Source organism: Manis javanica, chromosome 4 (assembly GCF_040802235.1).
Source record: "Manis javanica isolate MJ-LG chromosome 4, MJ_LKY, whole genome shotgun sequence".
Classification (NCBI taxonomy): domain Eukaryota; kingdom Metazoa; phylum Chordata; class Mammalia; order Pholidota; family Manidae; genus Manis; species Manis javanica.
This window is the reverse complement of record NC_133159.1, coordinates 145,239,343-145,252,114: the sequence shown is the minus strand read 5'-3', so window position 1 is coordinate 145,252,114 and position 12,772 is coordinate 145,239,343. Positions and strand designations below refer to the sequence as shown.

Sequence of the window (12,772 nt, the reverse complement as noted above, 5' to 3'; positions counted from 1 at the left end):
CTGCACTATATGTCTGCGCTCCCAGTGCAGATGACTAGGGCTGGGTATTTAGCAGTCCTGGGCTCCCTCTCCCTCCCTGCTCCGACTCCTCTCCCGCTGCCTGGAGCTGGGGTTCGGAGGCGCTCAGGTCCCGCCGCCTGCAGCTTGTATCTTACCCTCTTTGTGAGTCCCTGGTTTCTCACAGGTGTAGATGTAGCCTGGCTGTTGTCCTTTATCTTCTCTTCTCTCTTTTAGGAATAGTTGTATTTGTTGTATTTTCAAAAATATATATGTTTTTGGGAGGAGATTTCCACTGCCCTACTCATGCCACCATCTTGGCTCCTCTTTTCCTGTTTTGTTTTTAGATTCCACATATAAGTGAAGTCATATGGTATTTATTTTTCTCCAACTGGACTAGTTCACTTAATGTAATACACTGTAGGTTTATCTATGTTGTTATGAATGGCAAGGTTTCTTTCTTTTTCATGGCTAAATAATACTCCATTGTATATATGTACCATGACTTCTTTAACCATTCATCTATTGATGGACACTTTTGTTGTTTCCATATCTTGGCTATTGTAAATAATGCAGCAATAAACATAGAGGTGCATGTATCTTTTCAAATTAAAGATTTTGTTTTCCTCAGGTAATTTCTTAGAAGTAGAATGACTGGGTCATATGATATTTCTATTTTTAGTTTTTGGAGGACCCTCCATACTGCTTCCCACAGTGGCTGTACAATTTACATTCTTACCAGCAGTGTAGGAGGGTTTCCCTTTTCTGCACATCCTTGCTGACACTTGTTGTTTCTTGTCTTTTTTTGTTAGTGGCCATTCTAACTGGTGTAAGATGGTAGCTCATTTGGTTTTGTTTTGCATTTTTTGATGGTTGGCAATGTGGAGCATCTTTTCATTTGCTTGTTGGCTGTCTGTATGTTTTCTTTGGAAACGTTTCTTTTTAGGTCCTTAGCTAATTTTTTTAATTAGGTTGTTTGATTTTTTTTGGTGTTGCATTGTATGAGTTCTTTATATATTTTAGATGTTATCCCCTTATCAGATAAATCATTTACAAATATATTCTCCCGTACTGTAGGTTGCCTTTTTTGTTTTGTTGATGGTGTCGTTTGCTGTACAGAAGCTTTTTAGTTTGATGTAATCCCACTTGTTTATTTTTACTTTTGTTTCCCTTGCCAGAAAAGTTTGCTCATGCTTACTTAATTCAAGAGATTTTTGCCTGTTATATTTGACATATAACATTGTGTAAATTTAAGGTCTTCAACATGTTAACTTGATATATTTATATATTGTTAACATTATTGTTGTATTTCTGAACCTTCAGCTAGAGAATGTTGATCTTTAAAATCAAAGGATGTGTATGAGTTTTATAGAGGTTAAGGGAAATTGTATAATTGCTCAAAATTCTTCTTACATTATTGAGGCTACCAAAATAAAGAGGGACCTTTATCTTATTATATTATTGGGTCTCTTATAATCAGATATGAGAGGACCTTTATCTACTTGGACCTTGATAAGGACTCCAAAGAAAAAGAATAAATAAATATTCAGTGTATGAGCCTGTGATATATATTCATAGAATAGATACAGTATATTCTTGGATGAGTGAGATAACAAAGTGTATAAGAGGAAGAGGGAGAAACTTAACATCATTTCACTAAAGTTTACCAGGGCCTTCTTTGGGAATGGAGACAGATTTTTTAAAGATGATATCAGCCTCAAATTCCTCAACAGTGGAAATACCTAAGGTTGGCTTTATCATTTTCTCCTAGGTGATTTACTGTTCCTTTGGTGGAACATCGAAAGGACTACACTTCAATAATTTAATAGTTGGACTTGTCCTTCTTACAAGAGGCAGAGATGAAGAGAAAGCAAAATGTAAGTACTTTTATTATCTCAAAATGGTTAGACTTCATTTGTGTGCAGAATAGTTTACCTCGAAATTCTAATGACAGGCAAAGGGTTTGAATTGATATTTCTCCAAAGAAGATATGCAAGTGGCCAATAAGCACTTGAAAAACTGCTCAATATAATTATTTATTAGGGAAATATAGATTAAAATTACAATGAGATACTACTTCATACCCAGTAGGATGGCTAATATAGAAAAGATAATAATCAGTGTTGGGTTATAATAATCAGTAATGGTGTGGAAAAGTTGAAGCCCCCATACATTCATTGTTGCTGGGAGTATTAACTATTGCCTCCATTTTGGAAAACTGTTAGGCAGTTCCTTAAACATCATGTTATACAATGATCAGCAGTTCCACTTCTAGGTATGTCCCCAAGAAAATTGAAAACATATATTCATTAAAAGAAGAACATGTACAGGAAATGTTCATAACAGCATTGTTCATAATAGTCACAAAACGGAAATAACCCTAATGTGCGTCAAGAGGTGCATTCAACATAAACAAAATGTGATATATTCATGCAGTAGACTGTTACTTGATAACAAAAAGGAATTAAGTACTGACACATGCATGGATGAACTAAAACATTATGCCAAGTAATAAATGTCAGACAAAATAGGCCACATATTATATAATTTTTTTCATTTATATGTAATGTCCAGATTAGGCATATCCACAGAGAGAGAGTAGATTAGTGATTGCCAGAGGCTAGGGGGAGAAACAAATAGAGAGTGACCTTTATGAATACGGGATTTCTTTTGGGGATGAAAGTGTTCTGTTATTAGATAGTGGTGATGATTGTATGACCTTGTAGCTGTACTAAAAAACCACTACATTTAAAATTTTTAAAGGGTGAATTTTATGGAGTGCAGTGTATCTTAATAAAGTGGTTGTTTTTTTAAAAATTCTGATGACAGAATTATCTGCCTGTTCGTGCTTTACTTCACAAATGGAACCAAAAGTTCACTTGCTTGATAGTATTTTATAAAAATTCTTGGTACAAGATTAAATTCTTTTACTTTTAGCTTCAGAAATTAATTTTACTAGGTAAATTATCTGAGGCCAGAAGAGGGTGGCACCTCATTCATGACCTTTAAATTCTACTAAGCAGGGAAGTGCTATAATGAGAGGGCATCATTTACCCACTAATCATGAAAGAGAAGATAACCATAGTTGATCATTGTCCATCTGTATTTCCTAGGATATGCATTTATACAGTAATTTTTCCATTCATTTATTTGTAATGTCTTCTGTTCCCTCATCATTTTCTTTGAGCTCCCCCACAAATGTACTCTCTTCTCTTGATCTTCCCAAAGATAAATATGCTCTTACCAAAAGTATTAGTAAGCAATGTAAATTTTGTTGAAAAATTTCCAGGAAAGGAAAAGAAGTAAATGTTTTGTTACACAGAATATAACATTTTGCTCCCAAAATGCCTAAATTTCTACTCTTGGCCACTGGATGCTGGGTCCTCTTCTCTTCCTTCCTTTACTAACTTGCCTTCTGACTGCTTCTTCTGAATCACTCAGAATCTTCCTTAATTCCTGAATTTAGATGTTCAAAGTCCTTTCCTTTTTGTAGTTTTATTGACATATAATTGAAATACAATAAGATACATACATATAAACTATGTGTTTTGATATGTTTTGAGACATGTATATATCCACATTATCACATTCAAGGTAAGTACGAACATATCCATAAACCCAGTTTTATGTATGGGAATTAAACTGTGATTCTGGTTTTTTCAAATTAGTATCCCTCTAGGAATAAACACATAGTCTGGCTCCAGGCAGCCAGTAGTTCAAAATAGCAATTTTTGGGGTGGTAAATGTAAAGATACTTAAGATTTTTCTTCATTTTTATTATACAATTGTCTTAGTTTCTTGGGGCTGCATTAGCAAAGTACCATAAACTGGGTAGCTTAAAAAAAATTATTATCTCACAATTCTGGAGGCTGGAAGTCACAAATTAAGATGAGCAGACCTTGTTTCCTCTGAAACCTGTAGGAAGAATTCTTCCTTCTTCCTAACTTGTAGTTGTGGCTATCAGTCTTCGGTGTTCCTTGGATTGCAGCTGCATCACTCCAGTCTCTGCCCATCTCATCACATGGCTTTCTTCCAACTGTGTCTTTTCTTCTCTTATCATCAGTCACATTGGATTAGGGCCTACCCCAGTGACCTCATCTTGACCTGAGTAGGTCTATAAAAACCCTGTTCCAGATAAGGTTATATTCACAGGTACTGGGGTTAGGACTTCAGCACATTTTGGGGAGCTACCATCCAAAACAGATAGTCAGAAAATACTTCCAGCAAATACTTCCCAGAAGGGAATCAGCCTTGGGATGTAGAAGGGCAGGCAGTGGAACCTGCTGGGCCTTGAGAGGGACGGACTGTCTCTTCTATCTATTCACAGGTATCTGGATGTTAAAATTTCAACTTATCTCTTTGGGGGATGCTGTTCAACCTGTAACAGTAATATTTCAAACATACATATAATATGTACCTCCACCCAGCTTTATCATCTCTTAACATTGTGTCATATTTGTCCTAGGTTTTGTTTTTTGGAAAAGAAAATATTACAGCCAGGGTGAGGCTCTCCCTCTACTTTCCATGGTCCCATCCCCATTCTTCCCTTCAAAGAGTAGCCACTCACTTGAATTAGGTGATCTTTCCATTCTCATGAGGGTCTTTATATATCTTTATGACATTTTTGTATCATAAATAATAAACATATCTTCAACTGTTTTGTGTATTTTAAATTGTTTTATGGGTACAGTTAGAGATTATTTTGCAATTTCCTTTACCCTGAATATTTTTTTATATTTAACCATCTTGAAATACTTAGTTCTTTTATTCTGCTACTTAGTATTCAACTTTTATGTGTAACTCAGTTTAGCCATATTCTTGTTCATAAACATTTATCTTTTTCTCTCTAGATTTTGCTATTACGAACAGTACTCCAGTGAACGTAGTTTTACCTCACGTACATAGGAGAATTTCTCAAGGGTGGTAGTGGAGTTCCTTAGAAGTTCAATTTCTACCATACATCTTCACCTTGACTAGATTTTGGCAAGTTGCTTTCCAAAGTGGTTGCAGTAATTTATACTCACATAAATAGTATATAAGAGTTGTTGTTTCTCCCAATATTTTTTTAGTACTTTGTATAGTCACACTTAAACATTTCTGCACATTCGGTGTGTTTAAGAAGATGCCTAATTCCTGGGTTTCTTAAATTTTAATTTTAATTTTTTGAGGAATAAATTAAGTTACATATTTGTAAAGTGCTTAGCACTAGTTAATCATTCAGTAGTTGTTACCCTTGTCTTCCCTTCCTATCTCTACCAGGGTGTGTGTGTGTCTATTTTAAATGTTGGAATACATTTTATTAGAAAGGATTATATCAATTTATCAAGGCACAGAACAGGTAAGTTATGGGATAAAGCAAGCACTGTTCAAACTACTGTTGGTAGTTTTCACAAAGAAATAAAACACTAATTCTCCAAGTCTCATGTTTTAAATTACAGTGTACTTAATGTTAGTTTCATACTTTAAAAATTCTGCATACATTTATAATTGATAGTAAAGGAGTTAATGTTTTAACAATGCTTTTTTAAAAGTCAGAACAATGGTAATTTTTCTCTTTAAGATTGCTCTGCACAATCTACACTTCTGTGGCCATGGGTAAGTCCTGTACTATCACTCAGAGCCAACACTGTCTGTACTCTAGCTTTTCAATTCCACCACCAGGTCATGTCTCAGGGCCGCCTTCTTTAGGCCACCTCATACCTCCTCCTTGGTGGACCCTGTAGACCTTGTTATCATGGGTTCAATCTGACCTTGAAATCCCCATTTCAAGCAGGTTATTCTCATCCAATCATTTCTTATCCTTCAGCTCACCACCCTTCCACCAGGGTATATTTAATCTATAGTAAGATTAATTTGTTGTTTCTTTCTCCTAGACATTTTTAGTCTTTTTGCAAGCGAATCTGGGAGCTATGTTATACGGGAAGAAATGGAAAGAATGCTCCATGTGGTGGATGGTAAAGTCCCAGATACACTCAGGAAATGTTTCTCAGAGGTATATTTAAAGATTTACATTTCATCCCAGTTGACAGAGTATTGACTTTTAGTTGTCTAATGAATTTAATTATAACATATAGATGTTTATGTGCAGCATATTTTTGACATTTTTTAATTTAATTGTTCATGTTTCAGCTATTTATATGCTGTGCTCAAAAGTCCATGACATTTACTGCTGCTGTATTTGTGAATCTGGAAATTTCCAATTCTACTTTAAAGGCAACTGTCTGTACTTATGGTATAATGAGACACACTGTCACATTCTTACAGCAGTATATACAGGTGATCCTGGAGGAACCTAACCATCATTCACTTTGTAGCACTGCTGCTTTTCTTCATGGACATACAGGTGTATCATTATTTGGCCTGAGCCATTCTGTGATCTCTACGACCCATCAAGGCCTATTTTATCATTTATTTTGCTTACCTGATTTTCACAGTGAAATATTTGTGTTTTGAAAATTTGTCATTTTTTTGTTTTCAGAAATAATGTATCTCCATTGTACAAAACTTAAACAATAGAAAAATGTCTATCTTTAATAGAGAAAATTCTTTTTTTTCTTTTCAGAGGTCAGCTAATTTGGGAAAAGTCGCTAGAGATGGTGGAGTAAAACTCTTAGAAACTCTTTTAGTAAAATTCTTTTCTGCAGCACTCAGTGCTGTATGATTTCTTATGGGTGGCTCTTTGACCTACTTGCTTTCACCAATGACAGTCCTTCACTGCTTTTGGTCTATTCAGGGAGTTTTTATTCAGTTTAATATAGTCATCTTCCTAATTATATAGACATTGTCAATACTCCATCCATATGCATATATCTGGTTCTAATATCCTTTGGGTTCTGTTAGGTTTCCTGGACCCAATTCCAGTGTGTGTGTGTTGCAGGGGTAGGGGGGTCTTCCCCCTACCCCTATAGGCAATTCTTGAACACTAGTATGGTGTCTGAGAATTCAACTCAACCAATTCTGACACTCTATACCTGGAGACAGCACTCAATTAAGGGCTCAGTCCTGCAAGACAGCAACCCCCCACCCTTTCCTGTAACACCACTTGCCCTAGATGCCAGTCACAAGCCCCAGGCTGTTACTACCTGTCCTTCTGACCAACTACCTACAGATTGGAGGTTCTCACAACTTTCTCCTTAGGTTCAATTAATTTTCTGGAGTGGCTCACAGAACTCAGAACAACACTTACCTTTATCAGTTTACTAAAGAATACTATAAAGGATACAAGTGAACAGCAAGATGGATAGATACATAGGGCAAGGTCCGGAATAGAGGAGCTTCTATCCTCCTGGAGTTTGGCCCTTGGCTCAGAGGCATGGGGAAGCTTCTTTTTCCCCAATGTGGAAGCTCTCTCAGACAGGGAAAATGCGAAGGGGCAAAGGGGCAAAATGCCGTTCTCATGGGTTTTTATGAAGCCTTCATTGCATAGTCATGATTGACTCAAGTCACTGACCATTGGTTGACCCACTCTGCTGCCCCTCCTGCCTCTCCCCTACCTGGAGATTGGGGGCTGTGGGCTGAAAGTTCCCACCCTCTAATCACATACTGGTCCTCCTGGCAGCCAGCACCTGCCCTTGATGGGGTCCAAAAGTCTTCTCATTAACACAAGATACCCATTTCTGAATCATTTTCAGGAACAGAGAATTTAGACCAAATATATCTGAGAAATACATTTTGGTCATCTAAATGATGAAATATATATTCCATATAAAGCATTATATCACAGACTCTGGCCTTTGACTTCCTATGTGATAGCACCTGGAAATTTCCCTTTCTTTCATTTGAGCTTAGCTGTGCAGTTTTTGGCATTGGTTAGGGTGTTACAATTTACTCAGAATTTCTAAGTGTTTGATGCAAAGGATTGGCCTCCTGCATTTTTGGTTCTGACATATTGAGTAGAAGTTACTGTGATAGTATTTCATTGCTATCAATTCAAGCTAGGCTGTGGGTTTCTTTTTTCGTCCAATAACAAACGTATACTTATCAGAAAAAAAAAGGTGATCTAATCTTTGCAGGCTAATTAACAGGATTTTTTAAAGATGTCGTATGTGTTAATACTGTGCTCATTTAGGGGGAGAATTTTTTTTCATTTTAATAAGGTTTATGCAGACACTCCTACTTTATAGATAGGAATTAAATGTGGTTAGCTACCTAGTTCTCTAAAATTTAGGCACAATAGCGGGTGCATATATTAGATAATAATTAATGCTGTAGGGAAAAATAAAGTATAATAAGGGAGATAAGTGGTGATAGGGAGGAGGTGGGGCATTTTGTTGTACAGGGTACTCAGGAAAGGCTTGTCAGATAAAGTGACACTTGAACCAAAAATTTAAAGGAAGTGAGAGAGAAAACCACAAATATCTGGGGGAAGGACTCTCCATAAGGCACTTTACATAAGAGAATACAGCAAAGGCCCTGAGGCAGGATTATGCTAGACATGTCTGAAAAAACAAAGAAGCCAATTTAGCTGGAATGGAATGAGCAAGAGAGTCATAGAAAATGAAGTTACAGAGGTTGGGGGAGAGGTGGGATGGAGTGGGGAGATTATATATGGCTATAGAGGACAGTGTGAATTCTTTGACTTCACCCTAAGTGAGATGGAAACCACTAGAGGGTTTTGAACAGAGGGCTTTTTTGTTTTTAATATGATCATTTTGGCTTTTATGTAGAGGATGGGCTGAATAGGATCAATTGAGTCATTTGAATGATCCAGATAAAAGGTGATGGTCATTTAGATCATGGTGTAGCAGTGAGATGATGGTAAGTCTTTAGATTCTGCATTTATTGTGAAGGTGGAGTTGACAGGATCTTTTCCTGTATTGATTATGGACTGTGACAGAAAGATAAGATGATTAAGAAGAGGATATTTGGCCTGATACAGTAAATGAGTGTAGTTGCTGTTAACTGAGATGGCTAAGACTACTGGAGAGGGTGGATTGAGGTTTTGATATCAATCGAGGTTTAAGACAATAATTAAGTTTAAATATCAGACATTCAAGTAGAGTTGTCAGTTATGCTTTTTGATGTGTAAATTGGAATTGAGGAGAACAGATGTGTTGGCTTAGAGTTCAGGATGAGATCGCCTAGGAGCGAATTTAGAAGATGGATTGGAAGACTGAGTCTCATATTCCAATGTTTAAAGATTGGCAAGATGAAGAGGAATCACAAAGGAGCCTAAGAAATAGACCATGTGGTGAACCAAAAGAGAATGATTGTCCTGGAAGACAAGTGATTAAAAAGTTTCCAGAGGAAGGAGTGTTTAACTGTTTCAAATAAACAGAAAAGTCAAGCGAGTTGATCTTTGATCACTGAGAAATGATCATTAAATTTGGCAACATGATTGTAGGTAGGTCCTGAGGAGTTCAAAAATCACTGGAGTCAGGATACTATAAGGAGTATGATGGTAAGAGGAAATTCTGATAGGAAGATAGATGCTTAAAATGGCATTTATGGGAAGGGGAACAGTTGTTACAATAAAAATATCAAAGAACTATGGTAGTAAATGGATGGATTAGAGTTGTATGAGGGACAAGATTTTTAGCAGAAAAAGATCAAAGAAATGAGAGACCACAATTTTGGAATACTTACATATATGGGTATTTAAATCATTAGATTTGAGACTGATAAGAAGTAACACCGAAAATGGGCTAATTTTATCTGGTTCACCTATTTGATGTATTTATCTGCTATAATTTCTGAATAATGTGTCTCATGATTCTATCCAGACCCTTGCTTTTCAATTTACCATGTTTCAGTATTGGTTTACTTTATATTAGAATAGGCCTATTCAGGCCTATAACAATGCTTTTTGTTGTTTATTCCACTTCTTATATAAACCCCAAAACCATGAAGAGAAGCATCTTAGCTAAAAGATATGGACCTCGCACCCAGATTTAAGTGACATGCAATGTGTCTCAGCCTTTTCTATCCTAGGCTTTTTATTATCCTTGACAGGTGAAGTTATAAAGGAAATCCACATAGAGTTTTATTGTTTTTTTCTTAATATTTTTTTTTTGGTTGTTGATTCTTAAAGTGGAAATTCATATTTTATATTCTTCAAAGATCTATCAGCTTCAGGAATCTATTTTTAAGTGCCTTTTACAGTATTGGAAATTTCTTTTCTAGACTTTTATGACAGCTTATAAAAGGAGACTTTCCCTTTGCTGCTTTTTAGAAGACATCCATGTCTCAAAAACATAAAATGTTAGATTTGACAGATGGAATTTTGGTGCTACAAGTTATATGGAGTGATTAATGGACAGGTAGATTTAAGAGGTTAGTTTATATCTCACTAAGTTGGCCAGGTAGTGTGGTTATATAGCTTAGGCACAAAGACTTTAGAGCCTGGACTACCTGGGTTCGTTTCTAACTCTGCCACTGTTTAATCTTGGACAGATAACTCAACTTTTTGGTGCCTCAGTTTTCTCATGTATAAAATGGGAATGATAATAGTATCTCCTATAGAAGGTTTTTTTTCAGATTAAATTATAAAAAGTTTACAGAAGTGTTTACGGCTTTGTTTAATAAGAAATATTAACTATATTGAAGGTGGTAGAAGCGCCTATTACAATTGATAGCTTTTTTCCCTTCCTTAGTGATACATGAAAGGTGTGTCTTATGATATCATAGCTTCACCGAAACCATTGAAACTACTGTTTCACTGAATCAAACATGCCATCAATTAAAAGGTGCACCTTTATGTGTTATAAAGAAAGAAAAAGCTGCCAGTTACAATTGAAGGATACTATTGATTTTAAGACTTATTCCAATGTCAGAGATGTTAAAATATGTAAAAATTTGCATCAGCTTGTGGAATTTATACTGCCAAACCTCTCTCTAGACCAAACATGGGGTAAAGAAAGAATATGGGTATTATCCCTAATCTCTAAACATGTTAGCAATGTCCTCACATGCCCCCAGAGCAAATCTAAATGCCATATTCTTCCATTCAGAAAAGAAAGACTGTCAGTGTTGTCTTGATTGTTTGGATTACACTGTTAAATGTTCTAAAACTACTAGGCTAGCATTTTGCTGTACTTGATAGAATGTTATCAGACAATATAGAAATTATTTCTGCCATGTCTCTTTTAGATTATTAATTATTTGTATCCCTTAATGTCTCTATCAGGATTAGAGCTGCTAGGCTTCTCAATGTCATTCTGCATTGTATTTCCGTGTTGACTGCTTCTCTCTTTTTCTGATAGAAACATTTGGCCCTTACTCAACCTACGTTCTCTTGTCTTCTGGACGAGAGATTTTCCTGCACAACCGTGTTATGTTCTTTATTAGCATGGATACTTTTTTTCTTCAGAGATTTAACAAGACAAATACTTGGAAGAAAGCAAAGAAATAGAAATCTGCTTTTTTCTTTTTGAATTCTAGCTGACTTATGAATACGTGTTTTCAGTTATGGCACTCTGGAGGAGGACCCTTAGATAGTTGTTTTTAATTTGCCAGTGAAATTTAAAAAGACATTTTTGTTCCATGCATATTTAATTAATTCTGACAGATTGAGATGCTAAAGAAGGGGGATAAGGCAAGTGAAAAATTGGCTTCATTAAATATTGAATGAAATTCAGTTTACTGATTTCAGGGTATACCCTAGCAAATAAAATGTGATTTATTATTAGTACTAGTGCACTGCTTTAATGAATTGATGAAATAATTTGCAATTCGTATATACATTTTATGCAAATAGAAACACAGCTTATAGTGTTAGTTAGATAATCCTTTCTTTGTATATAGAAAGGTAAATGTCAAGTAATTGCAAATTTCAAGTTGTGCAAATTCTAAGCATGACACCTTAAAATTTGACTAAACCTACGTTTTCTTGTTTAAATTTTAGGGTGAAAAGGTAAACTATGAAAAGTTTAGAAATTGGCTTCTTCTAAACAAAGATGCTTTTACCTTCTCTCGTTGGCTACTGTCTGGAGGTGTGTATGTGACCCTCACTGATGATAGTGATACTCCCACTTTCTACCAAACTCTGGCTGGAGTCACACATTGTAAGTAATGACATTTTATTGTTTTCTGCCCACTTTTTAATACAATTACCTGGTAATATGAGAATATACCTATAAAGGAGAAATGTATGGTCAGTCAGTGTTTTTATTCTCTTCCAACGCCTAATAAAATTAAGTGCTGGAGCATTGAGTACATAGGTGAAAAGAAAAACTTTTATTTTGTCTACTCACTACTACTTTTGTATTCCAAATGTTGGTTTTTCCCCACACCAAGAAATTTCCCAGTGCACTGCAGATACTAACTATGCATCCTACAATTCAGTTCAGTTCTGACACTCTCTACCTGGGGTTGGCTCCAAACCCACAGATTTAGGGCTTGGTCCCATAAGACTATCCTTCTGTCCCTCCACTTCAAATGCCAATCAGAAGTCCAGGTTGTCACCTGTGCTTCTGACCAACCATCTATAAATTAGAAGTTTCCAGATCCCCTCCTTGGGTTTGATAATTTGCTAGAAATGCTCACACGAACTGAGGGAAACAATTACATTTACTGATTTATTCCATAATAAAGGACATATGGAAGGATACAGGTGGACAGCGAGTAAATAGATACTTGGGATGAGGTCTTAAGGGGTCCCAGGCATAAGAGCTTTTGTCCCTGCAGGTGGCATGTGCTAATCCTTCTGACATGTGGATGTGTTCACCAGTCTGGAAGCTCTCTAAACCCCATATTTTGGGGATTTCTATCAAGGTGTCATCATATAGGCATGATTAGTTAATTTTCAGCTCTTGCCTCTCCAGACAATGGAGAGTGG

At 36.0% G+C, this 12,772-nt stretch overlaps 1 protein-coding gene across 5 annotated transcripts in view; it reads left to right on the top strand.

The window, feature by feature from the left end:
* The window catches only part of USP32 (ubiquitin specific peptidase 32), a 234,431-nt gene that overhangs the window by 80,102 nt on the left and 141,557 nt on the right, over window positions 1–12,772 (top strand). For all 5 annotated transcript variants that reach the window (XM_073235293.1, XM_073235294.1, XM_073235292.1 and 2 more), the window contains exons 3-5: window positions 1,769–1,874; window positions 5,871–5,989; window positions 11,840–11,999. In XM_073235293.1, the coding sequence (XP_073091394.1) occupies window positions 1,769–1,874; window positions 5,871–5,989; window positions 11,840–11,999 (385 nt within the window). The remainder of the gene's footprint in view (window positions 1–1,768; window positions 1,875–5,870; window positions 5,990–11,839; window positions 12,000–12,772) is intronic.